The 27,290-nt window shown below is 34.8% G+C and overlaps 1 protein-coding gene and 1 pseudogene across 2 annotated transcripts; one reads left to right on the forward strand and one right to left on the reverse strand.

Moving 5' to 3' along the window:
• The first annotated feature begins 5,391 nt into the window (after positions 1-5,391).
• Positions 5,392-13,367, forward strand: LOC120085154 (annotated as a pseudogene).
• A 2,070-nt stretch (positions 13,368-15,437) lies between these two features.
• Positions 15,438-21,541, reverse strand: LOC120087192 (2Fe-2S ferredoxin-like). 2 transcript variants are annotated; one of them, XM_039044099.1, is made up of 8 exons: positions 21,153-21,541; positions 20,680-20,745; positions 18,387-18,454; positions 17,422-17,531; positions 16,608-16,714; positions 16,396-16,445; positions 16,235-16,317; positions 15,438-15,761 (listed from the first exon to the last, which is right to left on the reverse strand). In XM_039044099.1, exons 2-8 carry the CDS (start codon positions 20,735-20,737, stop codon positions 15,647-15,649), a joined length of 591 nt encoding a protein of 196 aa, XP_038900027.1. In that variant the 5' UTR covers positions 20,738-20,745; positions 21,153-21,541; the 3' UTR covers positions 15,438-15,646. The 2 variants fall into 2 exon arrangements, with proteins under 2 accessions (XP_038900027.1, XP_038900026.1); XM_039044098.1 differs by having other exon boundaries at positions 21,202-21,539.
• Between the last annotated feature and the right edge of the window lie 5,749 nt (positions 21,542-27,290).

The following is a 27,290-nucleotide window of genomic DNA, read 5'->3' on the forward strand; positions in this document are numbered from 1 at the left end:
ATACTTAGCTCCATGTCGTGAGCACAGGTCACCAATTCTTCAAAGGTACGGGGTTTTATTCCTTGCAAGATATAGAGGAGTTCCCAATGCATACCCTGCATGCACATTTCTACAGCAGATAATTCGATGAGTCGATCTTTGCAATCTAGACTCAAAGCTCTCCATCAGTTGATATAGTCAACGATCAGCTCCCCTTTTTGTTGTTTGGCATTTGTCAGCTCCATCATGCTGACAGTGCGCCTAGTGCGGTAGAAGCGATTCAAGAATTCTCTTTCAAGTTGCTCCCAGCTGTCAATCACCTCAAACTCTAAGTCTGTGTACCAGTCAAAGGCGTTTCCTTTTAGGGTTCTAATGAACTACTTGACTAGTATATCCCTCTTTGTTCCCGCATTTTCGCATGTTTCTATGAAGTGGGCAATATGTTGCTTTGGGTTGCCCTTTCCATCGAATTGCTAAAACTTTGGGGGTTGATACCCTGTAAGCATTCTCAAATTGTCTATCCTCTGGGTGTATGGCTTGGAACACATGAAGGAAGTTTGAGTCAGCCCTCCATATTGAGCTCTTATGGAGGTCATGATCATGTCTTGCAGTTGTTGGACTGACAGAGAGGCCACCGAATCTGACTGTTGCCGTTGGTTTTCTTGTAGCACAGTCTTCCCCTTGTCAGTTGCTTTGATTGTAGGTGCTTGGCTTGATTCAACAGCCTCTCAAGACTGCATTTTTTCTCTCAGAGCAGCGATCTCATGGTCTCGCTCCTTGACGGCTTTCATCAAAAAGTTAATCTTCCTTTTCATTTCTGCCATGGCTACTTCTGCCATCACATCTGCCATCATGACAGAGATCACATCTGGCAGTGAATCTCTTTTCGGCGTGCTGGAGGCGAAAATAGAGTTGTCAAACAAGGGGTTTTCCTTATGACAATCCCGCCTTATAGGGATTCCATCATTTGCCTCAAGATGTTATGGGCGATGAGGGAGCTTTACTCTTGCTCCTGCATGACTTCTCTTGAGCGGTTGTGGGTGACAGGTCCCATGTATGAGCCATTTGTGGAGGAAGCCTTGGATGTCATCTTCTTAGGTGCCATTTGCCTTGTTTGGATGCTGAGAGAGAGATAAGAGATAGAGATGTCCCACTGGGCGTGCCAATTTGTTCACACGAAGTTTTCTGAGAAACGTGTTTCGTGGAGTTGAACTTGAGTTAATGTTGATGTTGAAGTTGATTTAATGTGATGTGGTTCGATCTCTAATACTTGATCCTCTAATTCCTTCTCAGTTGGGTGAATGTACTTGACTTGAAGAAGAAAAACACTGAACATTCTTGAAGTTGAAGTCTTGGAAGAGTCTTTATGTCTTCAAGGGTCTTTTGTCTTCTAGGAGTGCAGCTTCAAGAGTCTTGGGAGTTTTCTGCTTGTTAATGAATTCTCTGGGCTCTCTGAATGTAGAAAAATCCTTCCCTGAAATGAGAAGAGTGCCTCTATTTATAGGGCTCTCTGATGGGCTTCATGGGCTTGGGCCTGGTTAGCCCATGGGTTTGGGCTTGGTTTGTCCATGTACATGGCCTTTGTGCCCAATTAATTGGATTTAGGCCTGATTTGACATTTGGGTCAAATTCAACCTATTTTTGGGCTTAGTTGGACTTTGACCCAAATAATAATATCAAACTGGGTCAAATTAATTTTATCTGATTCAACGGTCATGATAAAACCACGTGGCGTCACTGAAATTTGTCTTCAACTTCGGTTTGGGACATATGTCAATTTTTAATTGGACCCAAATTTAATGATTTAAAATTTCGTCATTAATTTAGTAAATGATGTGGCAACTTGTGATTGGTCCAAAATTTCTCATTCAACAACCCTCTCTAGGGTTATCACATCGATCTTACATCAAGGCTAAGTTCCCAGAGGAAAAGCTTACTAGGAAAAATCTTAATTAGTTTGAATAAACTCTATTCACCCCCTCTAGGGTCGTCATACCGATTCTATACCAAGGCTAAGCTCTCGGAGGAAAAGCTTAATCTTCTTTGGATAAATTTTTTTCTAGATAACAGAATGGAGGACTTGGACATCTGGTTCAATCATATCAACCAAATCATCTAATAGAGATTTAACATAGAAGGACAAAGAATATTCCAATATCCATGACCAACTATCATTTAAGGGGATGTAACTTAATTGATGATAAAAAAAAAAATATGAGACAAAGAAACTCATTTAACCGTATCTCAAATCATTAAGATTAGAGGCGAAGATACAAGTACCAAGTCTTTGTTTCAGCAACCTGAGCATTAGTCACTGAAAGATCTGGTTAAATTACAAAAATAATAATAATACTAAATAAACGAGGAAAAATGTTGTAGAGAATACCATAATCAAGCCAAGGATCCTTCCAAAACGAAATAGAAATAACATTATCAAGACAACTCCGAGTATGAGAGGCAATTAAACCAATAGTCTGTGAAATAAACCACCAAGGAGATTGTGTGGACCCACCCTGAATACCAGCAAGCCAAATACAAGAGGGAGAGTAATACTTAGCTACAATAAAATTACGCCACAAAGCATTAGGCTCATGAAAAACACTAAATCCACTTTTCTAACAAAGCAGAAGTACATAGACAAAAATTGCCAATATCTAAGCCAACAAGCCACCCATCAATCTTGGACATTGAACAATCTCCCATTTAACGATATGTGTTCCTCCATCACCATGAGATTCTTCCCAAAAAAAAAAAACGGAACCAACTTCTCCAGAGTTTTAATTACATCAAACGGGCCACAAGAAAGGGAAAGATAATAAGTAGACATGCCAGATAAAGTAGTCTAATAAGAGTAAGTTGGCCTCCCTTAGAAATGTAGGCATATTTCTAATTGTGTAGTTTATGTTGTATCCGCTCGATAATTGATTCAAGGAGAATGTGGATTCCTACCCATAGGTAAACCAAGATAAGTAGAAGGCCAACTACCCTGCTTACAGCCAAAGATATTCAACAACCAAGCCAAATTAGCATCATTGATATGGATCCCCAATAATTCACTCTTGGAAACACTAATAGTCAAATCAGAAGCTTTTTCAAAAATCTGAACCACGTCTAAGAGATGTTGTAAATCAATGAGATTAGCAATAGAAAAAAATTAAGAGGCCCAGCGAAGAGCTATGTTCCATGAAGCAACTCAAACGATTAGGCACTCAAAATAAATAAGAATGGTAAAAGCAGATGCCCCTGCCTGATGTCACGGATGGGATAATCTTACCTATGACTGTCTATTGAAATATAACCAATCTGAGACCGCCAAATAGGGCTAAATCCTTTAATTTGCAAAGGAGCATCAAGGAAATTTCAATCAAATGTATCAACCTTCTCAACCAACTCATTCACCAAGAAAGATGCATCCATGATTTGTCCCCTCCCATGGCATTAACCAACTTATTCAACACTTATTATTCAGAAACCAGTCATCAATCAACTCATTTTAATTTTTCGATTAGGCACAAAAGCTAATTGAAGCAACAATGGGGAAGGAAGGACAGTTTTCAAGTGATCAGATAAAACTCTGGTTATAATCTAATATGCACATGGAATAAGATTAATAGGCTGATAATTATATACCAATTTAGAGTCAACTTTCTTCAGGGTAAGGTAAATGTAGGCCTCATTTAATGAGGCATCAATGACACCATTAAGTATTTAATGGTTAATATCTCTCTAATTTGTATAATTACTAAAATTACCAAAGTGCTCTAAAAGCTTCTATTATGTTGTTGTGGCTACCACCACCCTCTGCCGGCCAACTCTAGTAACCATTATAGGTGACCAATTCTTATGACGACCACTCTAGATGACCAACTTCGGCGACCATTATTTTAAATTAGTAGTTCAAAGTATTCTATAGTTGTCATTCATTTTAATTTGACAGTATTAGAAACACTCGTAGGAAAATAACATATAAAAATAATATAAATTGTATTAATTCAAAAAGAAATTCAAATAATAAAAACAAATATATTATATACGTTCAAATTATATTAAATTAATTATAATTAACAAATAGTCATAAAGGCATTTTTGGAACATTATATAAATTTAAGGCATTTCTGAGTAGAAATCCGAGGGAACAAACACAGTTATCAAAATATTCCCAGATATTTACAAAAATATTTCTACAAAACAAACATGGTTATTTAAAGATACCGAACATCTGTAATTTTGGAGATTTATAATTTTGAGCATCTAAAGATTCTGATTGTCTACATTTCCAAAACCAATCTGCCCCTTAATATATTGATAGTAGAGGTTTACTATCATCTGCAAAGCTCCATTAATCAAATAAAATTTATATTATATCAAATTAAACACTACCAATACAACGGCGTAGTAATAGCAACAAGTCTAGGTCTAGGGAGGTTTTGAAATGGTTTGACTGTCGATGCAAAGAAAATAAAATGCAGAAAAGTAAAGTACAAAAAATTAAAGTGCAAGAAAAGTAGAAATGCCAGCTCATGACTTAGGATCCACTCGATGTTTGATTGATCATAAGATTACTAGAGATTATTTCTTTTGAATTAATGTGCTTAGTCAACTTATCCGGATAGCCAAGGCAAGCATCCTAATTACTAAATAATCTCTCGATCAAAATAGATACGTGATTAATTGGGTTCGATAGCATCCATGAAAACCTCACATTTACTTTAATTAATTTCTTAATTAGACTAATCGCTTAGTTATTTGGGTTCGATGGCGTCCATAACAAGCAAAGAATCGCATTAAGCTCAATAGGTTTGATTGATGTCAAAAAGTGCATATTTTTACCAATCGTAAAATTTCTTATTTAAATTTGATAATTTTGTTAGTAGAGGGTCCTGTCAAACCGTTTAGCTAAATTCACTTTGACATCTAGAACATTTGGAATTATCTTCTTAACTTTAGAGACTAAAGTGTTACTTTAAAATTTTTATGGATGAATATAAATCTAACCAAATCTCAAAGACTAAAGGTGTGTTTTACATTTTACTTAAAATAAATTAATATATCAATGAAGTGAGTTAGTTAAAGTGACAAACTTATCACAAAAATCCATTAAGTATAAAATTAAAAATTTAGAGGCCTGTTTTAAAATAAATGCAAAAAACCATTCAATCGTAGGCATGTGTGGTATCTTATCTCCAATCAATTTCTTATTTTCAAATTTACTAAATTAAATAAATTCTTTCTTTTGTTCTCTCATCCCAATTTCTCACTTTCAAATTTAGTAAATGCATTCAACATATTCATTTTAGTACGTGAACATCCAAGATAGAGGTAGTATATATATCAATTATATAATGAACAATAACAAAATGAACAGAACGAATATGAAAATAATATAAAGAAATATTGCATAGAAGATCAAATATATCAATTGTGTTATATTCATTAGAGTAGAAACAACCAGTCTAGAGATGTTCATTTTCACCGCGAGAATTACCTACTAGACAGAGATTGAGGGAGGGAATAGGAAAAATATTTTTGATAGGCTAAACAAGGTGGGACGGAGAATGCACCCGAATTTGCTAAATGGATTCAACATATTCATTTTAGTAAATGAGCATCTGAGATAGAGGTAGTACATATCAATTATATAATGAATAATAACAAAATGAAGAGAACGAATATGGAAATAAGATAAAGAAATATTTCACAGAAGATCAAGTGCATCAATTATGTTCCATTTCTTGAAGTGGAAACAATCAGTCCAGAGATGTTCATTTTCACCGCAAGAATTACCTGTATAGACAGAGTGATGTAGGGAATAGGAAAAATATTTTTGATAGATAATAGTTCAATGTTATGTTATTATTATTCATATGTAAATATTTTATTTAAATTTCAAGTTTTATTATTTAATGGTCAAGATGTTGAATAAATTTGAATTGAACACATATATAATTCGATTGATAATTATTTCCTTCCACTAGAAAATTTTTAATAATTTCTCCTTAAATTCTAATTGTGTATGTGGAATTAATCGTATAAAAAAAATTAGTGAGAAATTTAACTATTTGATTAAAACTTTTCTATGGTGGTAATTTAAGTTAATTATTTTTTAAAAAAAAAAAAACAAACCCGATCCATAAAAATTCCCTATGAAGAATCTCCACCCCATTAGTTGGAAAATTTCGCGATGATGGAAAATGAAATGGAGAGCAAAGATGGAGTTAAAAAAATCATCCAAGTCTCACCCATGGACATCTTTACCACTAATGTATTAACCTTAAAACTCTCCCTTAATGATTCCCACAGCCCTACTAAACCATTAGGTCATTATGCTCATATTTAGAAGACATCACCCTAAACAAAAGCCACTAACAATAATTAAAGAAAAACTAATTCTTTTTCACTAATCTTAAACAAACTGCCCCGAGCCATTAAATTTTGAAGACAACATTTAAATTGTACTGTTCAAATTTTAAATTTACTACCAACCACATTAAAAAGTAGTGAAAACATATCATACAACTTGATATTATAATTTCAATAACCAACCCTGACGTAAAAGTCCACATGAAATATGCCAAGGAAATAAAAAAATTCTCATACATTCCATTTTGTATTAAATCATGGTTGAGTCTCTAAAATTGCAATTAAAAACTTCACATTAAGAACACAACTAATTTAAACTTTCCTTGTGCATCACTCAACCACCAAAAAGGGACTCAAATGCTTGGACGTCAAATTTGACTTCTAATACACTTTATGTTCCAGGAAACTTCGTTAATGGATCTAATTAGTTCTTAAAAACAACAAGACTTTAATAATGTAATAATTTATCTAAAATAATGTTGTATTTTAATCGCAAATTGGGGTTGAGAGAGTATAAAACGATTGATTTGTCGTCCATTACCTAGAAAGTACAAAGGGAATACCCTTTTTGTTTTTAAATCGTTTTCTCCCTCTATTTCTGATGAATATATCTTTGGAGGCTGTGGACTAACTTCATTCTTCACTTGGATTGAGCTAAACCTAGCTGAGTTTTATAGCACACCCATCTTCCCAAGCTTTTTGAATCATGGGTTCCATTGGTTACTCTATGCAAAGCTTAACAAACTTGTTCTTTCATGACCCTTCTTCCCCTATGGGCTCTGTTGCTCACTTTCTCCTTAAACCCATTTTAGCTCATGGCCTTTCTGGTTTGACTCACTTGGTTTTGTTGCTTGTTCTTTGCTTCTCATGGGTGTGCTTAAAGTTGAAATTAGGTTGTGGGGAACGTCGAAGTGAGATGAGGCGTTTAAACTATAACGAAACGTTCGTGTGCTGCCTCATTATTTCTCTTTTCAATCTTGTTTTTGTCTCTCTTGACTGCTTTTACTAGTATAGAAATGGGTGGTCTGAGGAAACTCTGACAACCCTTCTAGATTTTGGGTTGAAAGCATTTGCATGGGACAATGTTTTTCAAGTTACCAAAACTAACAAATCAAAATTTGCAATTCACTTGAGAGTTTGGTGGGCTTCTTACTTTGTTGTTTCTTGTTACTGTCTTACTCTGGACTCAGTTTATTACAGACAAATTCATTCCTTGCCCATTATATACTTGGTTTCGGATGTTATGTCCGTCGTCTCTGGGTTGTTGATCATATATGTTGGGTTCTATGGGAAGAGTGTGTGTGAACAAGACTTTTTTGAAGAACACCTTCTAAATGGTGACATAAGATATACTACAATCAGTAATGGCAGCATCGAGTCAGTGAACTATAAAGGAGATGAAACTATGACCCCGTATGAGACCGTTGGAATTTTCAGTATCCTTTCATTCTCTTGGATTGGTCCTCTAATTGCAATGGGAAATAAAAAGGCATTAGACCTTGAGGATATTCCTCAACTTGCAAGTTGTGATGTTGTTTCAGGCACCTATTAGATTCTCATAAACAAACTCAAGTCTGAGTGTGGAACAATCGACCGAGTCACCATTCTCTCTCTGGTAAAGGGTTTATTCTACTCGGCTTGGAAAGAGATAATTTTAACCACTGCTTTCGCGTTCATTGGCACATTGGCTACTTTTGTTGGCCCATATCTTATTGACACTTTTGTTCAATATCTCAACGGTCACCGAGATTTCGAATATGAAGGCTACATTTTGGTCTCTATATTTTTCTTGGCAAAACTTGTGGAGTATCTTGCAATAAGGCATTGGTTCTTTAGGGTACAACAAGTCGGAATGAAGGTTCAATCAGCATTGGTTGCAATGATCTACAACAAGAATCTGATTCTTTCTTGCCAATCAAGCAACGGCAGACAAGTGGAGAGATCATCAACTTCATTGCGGTAGATGCTGAGAGGGTTTGTGATTTTAGTTGGCATATGCATGATGCCTGGCTAGTGGTTTTTGAAGTTGGATTTGCTCTGTTGCTTTTGTATAAAAATCTTGGTCGTGCTTCAATTGCAGCTTTTGTTGCAACTATAGCTATAATGTTGATAAATATCCCATTGGGAAAGTTGCAGAGGAATTTCAAGACAATATAATGGAGTCAAAAGACACAAGGATGAAGGTGACATTTGAAATCTTAAGAAATATGAGGATTCTTAAGCTTCAGGGATGGGAGATGAAGTTTCTATCTAAGATATCCGAACTTAGGAATATAGAGGTGAGATGGTTAAAGAAGTTCCTTTATACATTGTCAGGTACAACATTCGTCTTTTGGGTTACTCCAACATTTGTATCCGTTTTCACTTTTGGGACTTGTATGCTTTTAGGGATCCCATTAGAGTCTGGCAAAGTATTTTATCTGCACTTGCAACGTTTAGTAATCTTCAAGAACCAATTTACAATATTCCTGAAACAATCTCAATGGTGGTTCAAACGAAGGTTTCACTCGATAGAATAGTGTCATTCCTTTATCTTGACGATTTGAAGCCTGATATTATAGAGAATCTTCCAATGGGTAGTTCTACTACAGCAGTTGAGATTGTCAACGGGAACTTTTCTTAGGACTCGTCTTCTTCAAACCCAACATTGCAAGATATTAATTTCAAAGTGGAACATGGAATGAGAGTTGTTGTTTGTGGTACAGTAGGCTCAGGCAAGTCCAGTTTGCTATCTTGTATCCTTGGAGAAGTACCTAAAATATCAGGGGGTCTGAGAGTGTGTGGTAGTAAGGCCTTTGTAGCACAATCACCATGGATACAGAGTGGAAAGATCGAGGATAACATACGTTTTAGCAAAGAGATGGACAGAGAAAGGTACAAAAGAGTTCTTGAAACATGTTGTCTAGAAAAGGACCTTGAAATTCTCGCATTTGGTGACCAGACGATAATAGGTGAAAGAGGAATAAATTTAAGTGGTGGACAAAAGCAAAGAATTCAAATTGCTCGTGCCTTATACCAAGATGCTGATATTTACTTATTTGATGATCCCTTTAGTGCAGTTGATGCCCATACAAGTTCTCATCTCTTCAAGGTAATTCTGTTTGCTAATTAATCTTTGTTTATAATTTTTGAGTTTTTGCTTCCCTCTTTTCAAACAAAATGAAAAAATGTGTGTTGAATTATACCATCTTTAGCACTTGATATATGGATTTACAATAATCAATTGTATGGATTATCCTGAAAGAAATGTCTCCTTGATGTTTTGAGTTCAAAAACAATCTTTTACGTTACTCATCAAATAGAATTTTTACCAATGGCAGATCTTATCTTAGTAAGTACTTGAGGACTTCCCTCTTTCTGTTTAACTATGTTCCTTATAATATTACATCTGAGCTTCAAAGATTCATTATTGTCAGGTCATGAAAGATGGAAGAATTACTCAAGTAGGAAAGTATGATGAAATTCTATGGCCCGGAACCGACTTTATGGCACTTGTTGGTGCACATAAGGAAGCATTATCAGCCATTAGTTATGTGGAAGAAGATACTTTTGGAAAAACTACTAACAAGGAAGACGAGTCTATGATTAGTATTAATGGCATTACACATGAGGAAGATAAAACAGGTATACAAGACGAGAAAGCAGTCGATGCCAATAAGTCGAATGGGCAACTTGTACAAGAAGAAGAAAGAGAGAAAGGAAGAGTTGGATTTTCAATTTACTGGAAATATATCAAGTCTGCTTATGGTGGAGCTCTTGTGCCCATTATATTACTTAGTCAAGTTCTCTTTCAGATTCTTCAAATTAGAAGTGAATATTGGATGACATGGGCTACTCTTATTTCAAAGGATATGGAGCCTCCTATTTCTACCTCTTGGTTGTATATCATCTTTATTTCTTTCGCCGTTGGAAGCTCGTTTTGTGTGCTTTTGAGATCAACCCTTCTTGTCACAACTGGTTTTAAAGCTGCAACTGAACTTTTCGTTAAAATGCATACAAGCATCTTTCTTGCTCCAATGTCATTCTTTGATTCTACTCCAAGTGGAAGAATCCTTAACAGAGTGAGTGAATTTATACTCGTGTTACACTTCCTTGAAACCTCTAATCATAATTTTTAAATACCGTTTTTTTGTTTACAGGCCTCCACGAACCAAAGTGCTATTGATATGGACATACCATTTCAAGTTGGAGTCTTTTGCTTCAATGTGATTCAGCTTTTGGGAACCATTGTAGTAATGTCTCAAGTTGCATGGCAGGCTTTCATTATCTTTATACCTATGATGGCTCTATGCATCTGGTATGAGGTATACCTTCTAACTTTGTGATTTGTCTTAACAGGAAGTTACATAATGTGAAAACCAAAATCTTTAGAGCTTTTACCATGCACCTACCTTACATTGAGCTTTTGCTACACAGCAACATTATATTCCAACGACACGAGAGCTATCACGGTTGATTGGAGTTTGCAAGGCTCCAGTGATACGACATTTCTCCGAAACAATTTCTGAATCAACAACTATTAGGAGCTTCGATCAAGAGTCGAGATTCAAGGATGCCAATATGAAATTGATTGATGCATACTCTCGACCCAGGTTTCACAATGTTGCAGCAATGGAATGGCTTTGCTTCCGTCTCGATTTATTGTCTTCCATTACATTTGCCTCTTTTTAATTTTCTTGATATCTATCCCTGTGGAAGTCATTAATCCAGGTACTTTATCACGTTGGTCTATCTTTAAATAATGATCTTCAAATTTTTTTTAGCTACATGCCTAATTCCTTTTACTCTTTACACTAAAGGCATTGCTGGTTATCAGTAATCTATGGACTTAACTTCAATATGTTGCAAACTTGGCTAACATGGAACCTTTGCAATATGGAGAACAAAATGATATTGATCAAGAGAATATTTCAATATACTTCTATCCCTAGTGAGCCACCTCTAGTTATCGAGGAAAACCGACCAGATCGTAGTTGGCCAGCATTCGGAGAAATTGAACTTCATAACCTGCAGGTACTTTCAATTCTTTCAGTATCTTTTGATGAATCTAATTCTAGTGAATATCTTGAATTTTGCTCATTGTTGTATATCATGTAGATTTGTTATGCACCACAATTGCCTCTTGTGTTGCGAGGTATTACATCATGTACTTTTCCAGGAGGAAAAAAACCGACATTGTTGGGAGAACAAGAAGCAGCAAATCAACTATAATACAAACACTTTTTCGGATAGTCGATCCTATAGCAGGTCATATTGTGATAGATAACGTCAACATAACAACAATTGGACTACATGATTTGCGATCCAAACTTAGTATTGTCCCTCAAGATCCTACGATGTTTGAAGGCACCGTACGGAGCAATCTTGATCCCCTCAAAGAATATGCAAATGAAGACATTTGGGAGGTAACATGTTTCCTCTTCTAATCATTCCCCTTAAATGAAGTCTCTTTTTCCCCCTTTTCTTTTCTTTTACCCTCCATGAAAGCAAACATTTCATTTATACATCAGGCACTGGATAAATGCAAACATTTCATTTATACATCAGGCACTGGATAAATGCCATCTTGGAGATGAAGTGAGAAAAAAGGAAGGGAAGCTAGATTCACCAGGTATATTTCTAGATATTTTGGTAAAGATTTCAATGAAGTGAATTTGTTGAAACTCATTCATTTGTAAATACAATGCAGTTAGTGAGAATGGAAAGAATTGGAGCATGGGTCAAAGGCAGCTCGTTTGCCTCGGTCGAGTGCTACTCAAGAAAAGTAAGGTGTTGGTCCTTGACGAAACCACCACATCCATGGATACAACAATAGATGATTTAGTTCAACATACTCTACGACAACATTTTTCTGAATGTACAATCATAACAATTGCACATCAGATAACTTCTGTCCTTGGAGGCGATATGGTTTTGCTTCCAAGTCATGGTTCGTATCAATATCCACATAGTCTATCGAGTACTTTCCTCATCAATCCACAATCAAATTTTCATTACTCATCATGTAGGACTCATTGAAGAGTATGACACTCCCACAAGATTGCTCAAAGACAAGTCATCCTCATTTTCTCAACTAATTGTAGAGTACACGCAAAGATCGAGTTCTCGATGAAAGCCATGGCAAATGACTGAATCATATACCTTAACCAAAATCCTTCGATCAAGAACTGGTTGTTGATGATGGCAAAAATAGAAGCTCTTTAGAAGATCTTGCTTTCAAGTCTTTCATTAGGTATAGGAATAGCATGTGGGTTTTTAAGTTAACCTGCTGCCTTTGCTACATTTGCCTCCAGCAAATTCTAGAGGTTGCTATAAGTTTATACAAAATCTTCAAGTTTGCCTTAAAATAAAATAAAATAAATATCCAAGTTAGTATGTTTGACTCATACTTTTTGATTAGCTTCTACTAGTAGCCCTAGCTTTTTATGTGTGTAAATTTACCAAACTTATAATGACTCAAGCTAATAATAAAGAACAAATGTATCGTTTCTCTAAAGATGAATTGGCCAATAACTAAGTACAACTAAGAATCACGGATAACGTATTGGCTTGGACACTTCGATAATTGTTCAACACGTATTAAAACTGCTTAGTACAATGGATAGAAGTTTGACCCTAGTTTTTTTTATGAATGCCCAAAACTTTCATTGAGAAAAAATGAAAGAGTACATGGACATACAAAAAAAAAGAGAGCCCAAGAAAATTCAGAGATAACCTAAAGGGTATCCAATCGATCAAGATATGATTCGAAGAATAATTAGGAAATTTTGTGAGGGACCAAACTTCATACAAATTAGGTTCCTTCCCTCTAAAAACACTACTATGTCCCTCACCCCATAGTCCCCACAAAATTGAGTCTCTCCAGGGAAGAAAGAATGGCAAGAAAATACCCAATACCCTATGGAGGGTTAGGACACCAAAAGTGAATATCCCATCTACCAACACAATACTAAACCTCCCCCAATAAAGAAAAAGATCAACAATATCGCTTGTTTCTTTATTAAAAAAACGAACGACGGAACCCAAAGTTGGAGACAAACTGGGCCAAAACAAGAACCACTAAAGCATTCTTCAAGAAAGACAACGGATATAAATGGAGAAAAAACATCATCAAGAGGACTCACCCAACCACTGTTCCTAAAAAAAGAGTATCTCTCCCATCCCCCGACTTGACAACAAGTAAAATGAGACATGAGAGGGACTCCCCTACAATCCCTCTACATAAAAACCTATAAGTGTTGCTGACCCCAATCAAGGTCCATTCAGAAGGGAAGAGATCAACCAACTTACCCGTAATCAGTGTTTGAAAATGCCCAAGGCGCATTAAGGCATAATGGTCCTCTAAAGCTTAGGCACAAGGCACACAAAAAGGCACGGACTTTTTTTTGTGAGGCGCACTATAATATATATATATAACAAAAACCTTGATGGAAAGAAATATTATTATTTAAAATAATGTTTTTTTAAAAGATAAAATAAAATAATGCATTTCATCAATTTTGTAAAATACTAGTTTTTTATTAAATATAATAAGTTAATTACTAGCTTCTTATTAGTTATTAAAAATAATGTTTTTTTTTCAAAAAATTAATAAACTGACATTTAAAAGAAGAAAACAAAACTAAGAATCCCTTAAAAAAAAAAAAAAAAAACCCTACCCCTACTTTTCTTGTATTCTCTTCTCTCACCAGCCAGCCTCCTCCCCGATTCTGCCTTCCCCCTCCTCGATTTTGCTTCTTTCACTGTCAATGTCAAAGTTGCCAAAGCTGATCAGTCCTCTCTCCATTGCCATCAAAGTTGTTTGATCTTAGCCGACCACAGGGTGAAGAACTCTTGCGCGCCTTTGCACTTCTTGGAAGGCACAGCAAAGGCGTGCACCTCGCACTCGGGCGAGGGGCGACTAGGTGCAAGCACTCGGGCGAGGCGCCATCTATGCGCCTTGCACTAGTTGCGCCTCGCCCGAGTGTGCCTTTCAAAACACTGCCCATAATAACTTTGTGCCACACAACATCAAATTCCTAATAAAAGCGCAACACCATTTGGCTAAAAGGTCAAGCTACAAGCTTTCAGATTTCCTATACCTAGTCCCCTATAATCCACAAGTTTCAAAACCTCTGCCGCCTATGTGTTCGATGCAACATTTAATAAACATGTATTCAACATTTGTTAAGAATATTAAATACACTTTTTTTCTTTAAAAAAAAATGATGCTAAGACTTTTTATTAAGTGAATGAAAAGAGACTAATGTTCAAAATTACAAGATATAAGTTATAAAATACACAGTAATACAGGACAAAAACATAAATTTTGAAGGAAAAATACATCAAGCTTGTTTCTTTAAGCATATAGAACCACACACTTAATGACTCTTAATTTTTAACCTATATAAAAATAATAAATATTTTTAAAAAATGCATATTTTAGCAAATACTTTCTAGTTGCATCCATGTCCTTAATTTGTAAAAGAAGTTGAGTCACTGCATTCGTATCTCATATCCGAACCCATATTTCTTTAAAATAGAATAAACTTCAGTATTATTTTTAAGCATATTTATTTTAAATTTTCTTATGAGTCCAACTAATACACGAGTGAGGTGGAGAGATTCAAATTTCCAACCTCTTGATTAAGTGAATATGTCTTAACTAGTAAAATTATGTCAAGTCAATTGAAAGTTCATAATGAGTTCAAAAACATATGGAAATCATAACTACAATGCGTACTACTTTTTTAATAGAATCCATATAACTTAAATTCTCATATGTAGTTATTTTAGTTGGAAAACAGTACTACTGAACAACCTCAACCTTAATTGAACAGGATTTATTCTATAGGTTGTACATCTGTGTACTTGAAAACAGTACTATTGACAATTTTCTCTAAAATCATTATAACAAGTCTTTCAAATATGAGCATATAACTCGATGGTTAAGATATCTCAACCTTCAAGGTGGATCAAATTTGCCACATGCTGATGCCCACCCAAATAGAGAGTGGAAAAGAGGAACTAAACAAAAGAAATTGCATGAACAGGAAGAAAAGAAATAAATAAAGGATCACCAAGAACTTTTAAATAAATTATTGACCTGTAATCAGAACTTAGTCAAAAAAATTTAATATTTCTTTCTTTTATGGAATTTGATCATGATATATCAGCAACATTTTCAAAAGAATAGAAGATAAGTTTAACCAATTCTCAAAACAGTTTCTAACATACTTTGAACCATGAAAGCAGAGATAAATTGAATCATGAGGCAAAACTAGTGGGTTAAACCTTGTTTGGTCCTCCTCTCATTGTTCCAAAATGCTTAGTGTGGCTTTGGAGTAAAGCCGTCAACAGCAAAATTTCTGGTGGCTGCAGGAATGGCTAAACGAATTCCATCAAGTTCAGGCTTTGCAATAACTTGACATCCCAAACGAGACCTGCAGTATCCCAACAAAAACAGGTTAACATATCATTTGATTTATGAAGTAGTCAACAGTTTTTAGTCTTGTCAAAGTTAATTTGTTTTAATAAGAGGCAACTTTTCATTGATGAAATGAAAAGAGACTAATGCCCTAGGAAAACAAAATCCGCAAGGGAGTGATATACTAGCGACAAAAAACAAATACAAAACTGAATAAAAAAGATAGAAAATAAATAAAAACTCATCTGCTGATATATTTTCACTAACGTTTCATATCTCACCCAATACAATATAATGCTAGTGTTTGAAATGCCAAGTCATTAGCTAGTTATTCAATTTCTACAATGTTATCGAATAGAAATTTGATTGAAATGTTTCAAAACATCGGGGTGGAATTATAACATTTAGTGAAATTAAATAAGTGGTGTATACTCCAAAGATCAAAGAACATATCAAAATAAGTCACAAATTTATGTGCAAGAAACCCACGTTTCTGTAAGCCCGAATGCCAGATCCAACATGTCATTCTCCTCGTCAACTGGCTCTTCTAGTTTGTTGTAGTATTCCATATCCTGTGACGTGATTTAATCAGATGTTACACAAAAGCCAAGTGTAGAATTGTAGAGAGAGAGAGAGAGAAAGCAATTTACCATCACAATAACATGACAAGTTGAACAAGCTAATGAACCTTCGCACGCTCCTGGTTTGAGAGAGAAAACAGTTTCTAGTGATGAAACAGAAACTCAAGAGCCAGCATACCATAATATACCATGTTTGGCTGTGTAAAATAAATGCTTGAATCATGAGGAAATGGAGGATAGTGCTTAAACTTTTTAAGGAGGGGGTGAATCAAACTCCTTACCTTCAAGTTCTATATCGTTTAGATGAGCAGCTTCTAACATGGACATTCCAACGGGAACTCTAATTTGTTGCTCTTCTCCATCCTTAAGGACAAATGTGACAGATATCCTGCAAATCACAGTTTCTGGTAGAGAAGAATCAACAGAATAACTCAAATGCAGACCACAGAGAAACTTTTAAATTATGTTTTTACTCGGGATGTGAGTCTATATTATTGAAGCCCAATGACAACAGTTTCACAAGAGAAGAGTCTTCAGCTTGATGTTGAAAAAGTAAGGTTAACTAGGATTTTCTTGACAGTATTCTCGTTAATAAAGATTTTGGACCTCAAAATTAATTGTATAATTAGTGGGAGAAAAAGTGTTTTTTATATGTGTATCTATATATATTTGACATTGGTTTTACGCAAGCATCCACACTGCCTCTCCAAAAGTACTAAGAAATGCAAATGCCACTAAGAAAAATAATTTTAAAAAAATTCCTGAATAGCCAAAAACACACTTAGTAAATCTAAAAATTCAATTACATAAAGAGACACTCCATTATCAACACTATATAGTAATGAGGGGTGTTTCAACTGGGTTATTATCTAACTATCTACATTGGTGGCAGGGAATGTTTCCATCTCAAAAAGTTATCTATCAAAGAGAAAGGCACAAGAACAAATATTGATGGTTCAAATCCAAAATGAGTCACTCACACCCATATAATGCACAATGCACCTGCATACTATTTTAATCAGTGATAGTGATTGATGCAATTAAAGACTAAAGTCTTCTCATATATATGCAATGTTAAAAGCTAAAAGAACTTACGTTTCTTTTGGTTCATTCTCTTCATTACAGCCATCCTGAGGACCTGAGGTAGAATACAGACGTTGTTCCTGCCATTTGAAACTTTGAAGCACCTGAACTTGGGCCTGTGGCTAAAAAAAGAAATAAACGGTCCCACTATTACTACCTCTAATAATAACTACAGCATGCATGCCCACTAAAAAGTTGAAGTATCCTTCATAGTTATCAATTATCTACCCAATTCAACTTTATTCCAGAACCTATAGCCTATTTATCCTTCACTGTGGCTGAAATTAAAAACAAATGTTTTTAAGACACAAAAACATATAATTTATCACAAAATTTTGGAAGCAATATATAATATATTATTTCAAAGATAAGAATTCTAACGGAATAATAAAACTGGAATAGCTTCCACCTTCCAATTAAGATGAAACGTTGAATGTTTCTTTTCTTTTCTTATAGGAACCCATTTGTAGAGAAATAGCAAGTACAAAAGGCAAAACCACCAAAGGCCCAAATGTTACCAAGAAAGGCATCCTGATTGACACTGATTACCGAAAAAAAGTTATTTACAACAGAAACTCTCATGAAGAAGATGACGAAGTCCCAAATCCCAATCAGCAGATTTCTTTTTCTTTGATAATAAATTCCACAATCATAAATTGAAAGCATACCTAATATTAAAATTCTTAAGCAAATATAACAGGCAAGGAAAATAGCTTACCACATCCAATTAAGGGGAAAAAATTAACATGTGGGGGTAGAAATTCAAATCTCTAACCTTTTGGTTGAAGGTATATGCCTTAACCAGTTGTGTAATGCTTAGGTTGGCAATTAAGAAAACATTATATTCCCAAAGGTTCATGCCTGTTGGCCAATGAACTAATGTAGCTAATACTTAATTCATACTAGCTATATATTGTGAACTTGAGCAACCACGATAGTTTAAATATTCAACTAAAAGACAGAAAAAATTAACTAACCAGAGTTTGCAAGTATTTGAAAAAAGGCCCTCGAATGTGACTTGCTTTAGTCACCAGTAAAGATTGCCCTTGTGGAGGGAAAAAAGGAATAAAACTAATCAGAAACAACAAAAGCTGCATCGCCCATAACAAGAACTCTGACCCGAAAAAAGAAACAAAGAAGCATGTAAAGAAATTGAATAAAGGAACAAAGAGTTGATATTTGTGCTCTGAAACACTAATACTAAGTATAGGCAACTAGATTAGAAGATGGTGCAAGAAAATATGAACCTCCTCCAAAAGTCTCAATTTCTAGTAAATTGAACTTCCATAATTTCTTAAGAGAACCATCTCCTAAGAAGCACAGACACTTTAGTTTGCTTAGCGTGTCCATGTCCAACACTTGGACACATATTGGATACTTGTTAGTGCAACAAATGAGCGAGACATGCATAGAACACTTATTGAGTAGATTAAAAAGATACATATATGACAAAAATAATAAAATTTTAGTGTGAAATACATCAAACTAATTTTTTAAGCATATAAATGTATCAACCCATTTACTTTGAATTTTCTTCTCATAAAAAAATTATATATTTTTTTTAAAATGTATGTTAATAAATGTGTTCTTGTCGTGTCCTTGTCATGTCCATGTCCCTAGATCTTTAGAAAAAGATGTGTGGCCTTGTCCGTGTCGTGTCTAATCGTGTCTTGCATTCATATCTATGCTTCTTAAACTATCACTATACCATCTCTTCCTCCATCATCCGTTGGCTATTAAAGGGTGGTCGGTCATTTTCAAGGAGTTTTGGGTCATCTATTGATTTTTTAATATGGAAACATTTCATTCAATGAATGAAATAGGGGAAGCCCCAGCAAAAATAGGTAATTACAAGAAATCTCTCCAATGGGAAAGAAAAAAAAGATAAACTATAGGAAATAAAAGAAGGCTTAGAATTACACCAAGTGAAAACATGAGTCAGCACCAAATCAAAGAATCTATCAAAAGTAGAGGATGTGTCTCTAACCATTGCATTCACCCCAAAGAGTCCAAAAGAAACCCTACACAATAGCCAACCAATTAATTCATCGGGTACCACCAAAAGGATGCCCCACAAGTAAAGACCAACAAAGGCTTCCAGAATAACATTCCAAAAACGCTTTACAAAGGAGCAATGAGCAAAAAAAAAAATGAGCTGGGGATTCAGAACTATAACAACACATGAGACACCAGGAAGGGGAATGATGCACATAAGCCATACAATGTTGTAATCTGTTTTTCGTGTTTATGGCTCCAAGACTGAACTCCCATAAGAAAAATTTAATCTTCTTCGGGTAATTATCCTTCCATATAATAGAGGAGAGATCCTTCCGGAGGGGTCAACAGAAACAACCAAATCCGCGATAAGGGATTTAACCATAAAACATGATGAGTCCAATGGCCAAATCCAAACATCAACGATAGCCTGAGATGAGGAGATAAAATAGACCCTTCAGAAATTTCCAAATCATTAAGATTACAACGAAGATGAGATCTCATGTATCGGAATCAACAATCCATACATCCCTGTATCCGGTCATCTATTGTTTGCCGAGAATAACCAATCATTGGCTAGTGGAAGTGCTTGAGGATTGGTGGTCTAAGAGAAAATGGAAGATAGTGTGGCAATTGATGGTGTGTGGTTATAGTGTGGCAATTGATGGTGTGTGGTTAAAACTCTTTTTGTGGAACCTTCATAAAGAAAGAAGCTAATGGACCTTCGAAGATAAGTTTTCTTTTTACCCTTTTTGTATGTACGTCCAGCATAATGCCTCTTAGTGGTGTACAATTCACACAAAATTCTTTTGTAATTCTAGCCTTACCACTCTTATCCAGAAAAACAATTTTAGCCTTACCATGATTCTTAACAATCGGGAGACTTTCTTTTAGTGGGTCTCTAAGGAGGGGCTTTCTCTACCCCTTGTCCTTAGGATGTTTTTTTACATTTGAGTGAATATACTTCTTTGTCTCTTACAAAAAATAATTTTAAAAATATTATAATATTTATATATACATATATATCAAGTGAACAAGTCATAAACCAACATGACAAGGAATTAAAAACAAAATAAAAAAAAAATTAAACAATTAGATCCAACAATCTTGTTTCTAATGGAACAAAGAATCAAACCCTAAATATGTTGAAAATGTAATTGAACAAAGACCCTCATACCGATGACTTAGAAGACCACCTATACATGTCTTCCAAATTGACGTGCACTAAAAAAATCAATGATATACAGTACTTAAAAATGAGGGAGAACAGCATACCTCTGAAGAGCTCTTTTATCATCCGGACTCCACTTCTTGAAAGTTTGAAAAGCGACATAATAATTCCTGCTATTACAATACTATCAGCAAGAAATATAACAAATACGAATAAGCGATGGAAGCTACATTATAGAACGACCTTCTCTAATCCAACAGATAGCAATAGCATGGACAATAAATTGAAGGGTGAAGCAGAAGTCCAATCAAATTGCTAGATTCAGTAAAATACTTTTCTTTTAATTTTACCAAATTGCTCCTAGCAAGCAAATGTCTCAAACATCAGTGAACCTAACCTTAGGCCTATACCAGTATAGAAGATCATGTAATTGAAAATTTGACGCAATATGAAATGTAGAAGCAAGCAGAGAATTCCTGCCATCAACCTACAATGTGGGGTGTGCAAAAACGGTGGAGTTTTGCTCTACAACATACACATTCTTCAATTAAACAAAGCCAACAAAGAGAAAATGAACCTCTGAAACGCAAATGGCAGAGAAAAGAAACTTGGGTTTTGTTGGGTACCCGCAAAATATCAGCTGGAAGCTGAAACAGAGACTGGCGACGGCTTTCAATCGATTGAAAGGTGCGGTTTTCGTAGGATACTTTCGAGAGAAACGGAGGTGCGCTTTAGTGCCTCCGCAAGGTTGGAATCAAAATCTGCGTCCAAAATAAGTCGGATTTCGTATTAAAATCGACAGGCTGATTCAAAAACTTAACCCTCAGTTGAATCGAAGAAACAAAAAGAAGCAACAGAGAAGGAAAAATGCATTCGATAGGCGTCGGCGTGGCGGCGTGAGGTTGCAGCAGAGGGTGGGTGAGTAGGGAAAATTAAAATAATATCGTTGTTTTAAAAACAATTTATAAAAATATGGGTTTTTTTTTAATGGGACAAGTTTCACTAACCTAAGTCGAATTTTAAAGATTCAACCTTCACTTTTCTTTTCTTTTTCTAATTTTTTATTTTATAAAAATAATTTCTAAAAATATTTTATTATTTTATTATTTTATTATTTTATTTAATTTAACTCTAAAAAGAATAAATTAAAAAAATAATATCTAATAAAAATAAAAAAGTGTAAATTAAAATATCTCATTTATATAAAAATAATCACAAAAATCAATGTATCTCACAAGGCGGACATTGTTGATTTCGAGTTGGTTGTCGTCGTCGCCTTCGAACTTCAGGTTGCTCTGGTTCTTCTTGATGTTGCTCTGGTACCTCTGTAGGTGTTTCATAATATAAATATTCATTATGCTCCCCATGACCCCGACCATGTCCATGCATGTATGAAGAGGAAGAACCAGTCTTTGAGTCATAATGTGTTGAACCAAATGTTGGCATCATCATCATCGAACTAACATAATCAGTTTGACTCTGCGTCTGCATCACAGGGGCAACTCTTCCACATTATGGGCAACCTCATCAAACTCATCCTCTTCCCGAACATGTCCTCTACATCTAGGAGCTGGTGGAGAAACAATAGGTATATCGTAGATATAATGTATCTCCTCCATATAGCTTTGGTTGTCACTATATATAGCAAAAACCTGGTTCAAATCATTCGCAACATCACGGAGTCTACTGTTGTTCGATCTCTGTGAATTATAAAACAATTAGATAATATTTAAAATAAATTTAAATTAAAAATAATTAGATAAGATTCATTCATTTACAAGATGACCCACGGCTGCTCCCGAACGAGTGACGTAGCGCCTTGTGATATTATTATACCAAGGAATGTAGTCTTGAGTGACATCCTTGTCAAACTGTTCAATAGAAACCCCACTGCAATAAACATTGCATGATAGTGTCATCACCTTACCAAATGTGCAATTTTTTCGGACCAATCTATAGTTCTTAAGTCGATATCATGCGGTAGGGGTTCAGTATTACAAGGCGATGGGACATCCTGCTGAAAACCGAATTGTCTCATCACCCTGACAGGAATATGCCACTCACCAATGTGAAAACATATGAGATGACTCATCGGCTGCCATATGTTTTAACCATTCGTACAGAGGGGCAAAGTATGCATAATAATTTTGTACAGCTCCCAAATAACTTGAAACACAAAATATTATATTGGAGAACATTAAAGACAAATACAATAAAAATGTGTAAAAAAATAATCAATTTGGTTTAGTGTTAATGTACCTGATCAGGTTGAAGCAGATCAAACATGTATCTGTACTGACTGACTACATGTGTGGCTGTCCTAGTCACACAAAATCTGTCTCTCCACTTAAATTTTTAAATTGATAATTTAGATTCTAAATTAACTAGATCAGTGATATAAAAATTAAATGGAATTAAAATAACATACCGAGAACCATAGGCTCGTCTAGCTAACTAAGCGTCATTGACATGTTGTAGCTGTGGAGCCATTGTTAGAAATCGCTCTTAAGCCCATAATTGCAAAAGTAGGAGATGCTCAGCTATCTCACGAACCTCAGGTTTTGTTGCTTTACATAGTTGTCTATACAACCATGCCAAACATGTTCTACCCACGAATACCGTCCTGCATCATAGAGATTATTTAATATAGGCAGGAACATCAAGTAGACAAAATGATTGGATTTGTCGGAAAATAGACTTTCACCTATCATTTGTAGTATATATGCTTGCGCATATCTTATGACAGTCTCCTTGTCTGCATCACCTGCGAGCTCACGGAATTGTGTTCCTAACCATATCAAACTTAACCTCGATCATTTAATTTTTCCAGCATGTAGGGTCACACCGAGGTACAGTTGACAAACTTGTGACGACGTATATCACTCCGGTGACCGGCTCACCGTCAACAGGTAACCCTAACAACACTTCCATATCTTGTAGAGTGATGGTGCACTCTCCAACCGACATATGAAATATATGCGTCTCAGGCCTCCATCTCTCGACCAAGGCTGTGATCAGATGTCAGTCCAACTGAATAACTCCTAATCTGGCAACCCCATAGAATCCAGAGAGTAGCGGTGGTATTCGAGGGTAGAGTGGGATAATGCGCTGGAGAACTACCCTCGACGCCTGCAAGATATTTCTCTAGTAGTACGATCTCGCCATATAACAGATGATCGATGAATGGACTGATTGTACAAAACATCAGGATCAACAGGTCCTGGGTTTAAAAAGAAAAACATTTTCAATTAAAAAAAACATTTATTTCTCAATTAGAAGAATAATGTACAACTTAATTAACTACAATTTTAATACATAATAAAAAAAATATTTATTTCTCAATCAAATAATGTAAAACTTAATTAAAAAAATAATGTACAACTTTATAAATTATAATAAAAAAATTGAATATACAATAAAAGTATCATCTACACTTAATTAAATATACATGATAAAAAAGTATTTATTTCTCAATTAAAAGAATAATGTACAACTTTATAGATTAAAATAAAAAAAATTGAATATACAATAAATTATAATTAAAAAAATTGAATATATAATAAAAAAATATTCATTTCTCAATCTATAACTATCTGGAGACCGTCTTAATAACGAAGGACACTTCCTTCGATTATGGCCTAACTGATTACAAAATCCACATCGTTGTCAAGTGAATGGTTCTGTCCAATCCATCTTCTTATGATAACGTGAGTTTTTTGGTCTATTAGGTTTTCTCAACAACGATGGATCAGGATGTAAGACGGATATATTAGGGTGCGTGATCCAGTAATCTTCATGTGGTACAGGTCGAAATTGAGGAGAGTAACATTCAGCATACGTTGACAATTTATAGTAGTCCTCAATAAAGTCTTCGTAGTGCATGTTAAAATGTGAGCAAACTGCCATAAAATGCAAGTATGGAATGTCGAACGCTTGTCACTTGTTACATGAATAGTACCACTCGGACCTGTTTAGCCTCAATATTTGAACATTTCCTCCTTTAGCATTGAGACTATGACGTCTGGTCTTCACATGAAACACACCTTCATACCGATCATATGATTATACTTCATGTTTACTAGATTTTGCAGCCCATTTATTTATTTTCTCGTGTGCATACCTGAATTTTTACTCCACTTAGTGTTATAAAATATGCTTGAAAAAAATTGTTAATAACATATATATGAGCAAAATACTTTGATCCGGATGTAGACCTACATTTTAACCAGTTTAAGGATGAGTATTAGAAGTTGGACTTTGAGAACAATGACAATGCTTTAAAGGTTTCACTTATCTATTACACTAAGCTTACCACGATGGGAAAAGATAAAGGAAAGTTAATGGTCGATAAGAGATTGTTTACTATGGTGGAGATTTTAACTACTTCAACATTATTAATTGGGGGACAACAATACAGTACATGATGTTGAGCATGGTGGATAATATAGCAATGATAGACCATCAGTCCCAGAGCATTTGCAAATATAGTACAAGAAATTTTTTTTTGCAGATATAACAAAATTTAGATTTTACTTTTGAAGTCTATTAGTGATAGACCATATCGCTAGTAGGGGTCTATTAGTGACAAACCATTTTATTGGTAGGAGTCTATTAGTGATAGAGTCTTATCACTGATAGACTTTGCTATGTTTGTGATTTTTTAAAAATGTTGCTATACACATAATTATTATCCCTAAATGTGTTACTCAATGCAATTACTCTTTATTTAAAATTGATTAAAAAAAATTTCAAACGTAGGCCCAATTGAGCAAAGTAAAAAACTTTTTGTTAATAAATAATTTAAACAAATACATATGCATTCACTTCACAATAATTAATAAATTGACAATAACAATTTTAAGCATCCAATTTTAATTTTTATAACAAGATCGATAATTAATATGTAAAATAAATTCTATCAACCTAAATAATCAAATGTGAGCAAGTAATTTCAAAGAAAAATCATAATAATTAGTTTCATGCAAATAAAATATAATAATAAATTTATTACAAAATTAAATATAAAATGGATAGAGAAACTGACATCAGAAATTTTATAATCCTTACTCTACTCCCTAAGACTCCTTCTTGGGTATTTGGATAAAACCTTCTCCAATTCTTTACATGGATTAAATCCAACTGTTATACTACTTTTTTTGCGAGTTAAATAGCAAACTCAATCGTTTTCACAGATAACGATCAAACCATTACAATCGCTATTTTTTCGAGATCAAAAGTAACCCCTTGCAGTAGGTTTGGAAATGTTAAAGAATAATTTTACAACTCTTTTAATATAGTGAATTTACAAATGTTAAGCACACAATAAATTAATCCTCACCACATAAAATCACTATCTCAAGAATAAGATGAAAATAAGAAAATTGAAGCTTAGAGAATAACAATGAAAGCTTTGTGTTTTATGAATGATTGAAATAAAATATATCTCTCAATAATGGTGTTGGGGTATGTGCCCTAAAGTCTCGTGTCTTGTAGTTTGTAAACGACTTTGTAAGAACGCTTGTGATGTATAATATATATGATATTTACTTTACTTCTTGACTTGCACATTTAGATGTTTTTATTTTACCACAAACCAATAAACTTAATATCTCTAATTGTCTTTATGTAACTTAAGCATATATCTAGTGACATATAAGTGAATCATGTCTTAAGTGATAACCAAAATAGTCTGTAGTATATGGATATAGAAGGGAAACCTTATTCTGGTAACATGACGGATGCAGCTCGTTTTGTCGAATTGTTATAAGTGTTGGACTTGTCATAAATGATTTGATCCTCATCATTCGTGTCGCGGACATGCGAGCGGAGGCATCATATACAAAGAGTTTGTATAAGACCTGACCTCGAAGTGTTAATATCTCGTCATATAACTCCGTTCATGACTGAGACTTCACTTCACTAGGATGACCATAGGTAAAATGACCTCAATCCTAAGTGAGTTGGAAACTCCTGCCATTGAGGCCGGTCCTTTAATTTGCATGGGTGCGAGTGGCCAGAGCGCCGACTTAAACCTACCACTTTGGGGATTCGTCTGATCTAGGAGCTGAAAACTCAGCTTCACGATATGGAATTCACTCATTTTTTGAAACAAGGGTAAGTAGATAGATTGCTCTTTTAAGGGTTGATCCCGGGGCTTGAACGATGTGGCGCCACACACCTTCTCATGGCCCGAGAGGTGTTCACACATAGTAGGACTATGTTGTATTGTTCATTAGAGAGATGAGTGGTACTTAAAGAGTAAGATGTAACTACATGGGCGAAATGGTAAATTGGCATGTTGTTATTATGAGCATCTGTGAAGGGTCATTGTACTGATGGTTGGTTATATCCAATGGACATAGAAATATATCTATGGCAAAAAGAGTTCAACTGTCGGTCTTTAATGAAATGTCTGGCAGTTAACGGATGGTGGATATTATGACTAAAGAATTTAGTCAGCTATTCATGTACTATTGAAGCTTCGAGTCATAGGTCCATAAGGTCCCCTTGGTAGATTGGATACAAGTTGAAAGTCAGTTTTTGGGTCAGTTTGGAGTTTGGTTATATATGATATAATTGAACCAGTTAATTATATATAATATAATACTTTATGTATGAGATACATTAATTTGGAGGAAATTGGATATAAATATGATTTATATCTAGTGGAGGAAAATAATATGATTAATATATGATATTAGTTCATAAGTTATGA

The sequence above is a fragment of the Benincasa hispida genome, chromosome 9, assembly GCF_009727055.1.
Source record: "Benincasa hispida cultivar B227 chromosome 9, ASM972705v1, whole genome shotgun sequence".
Classification (NCBI taxonomy): Eukaryota; Viridiplantae; Streptophyta; class Magnoliopsida; order Cucurbitales; family Cucurbitaceae; genus Benincasa; species Benincasa hispida.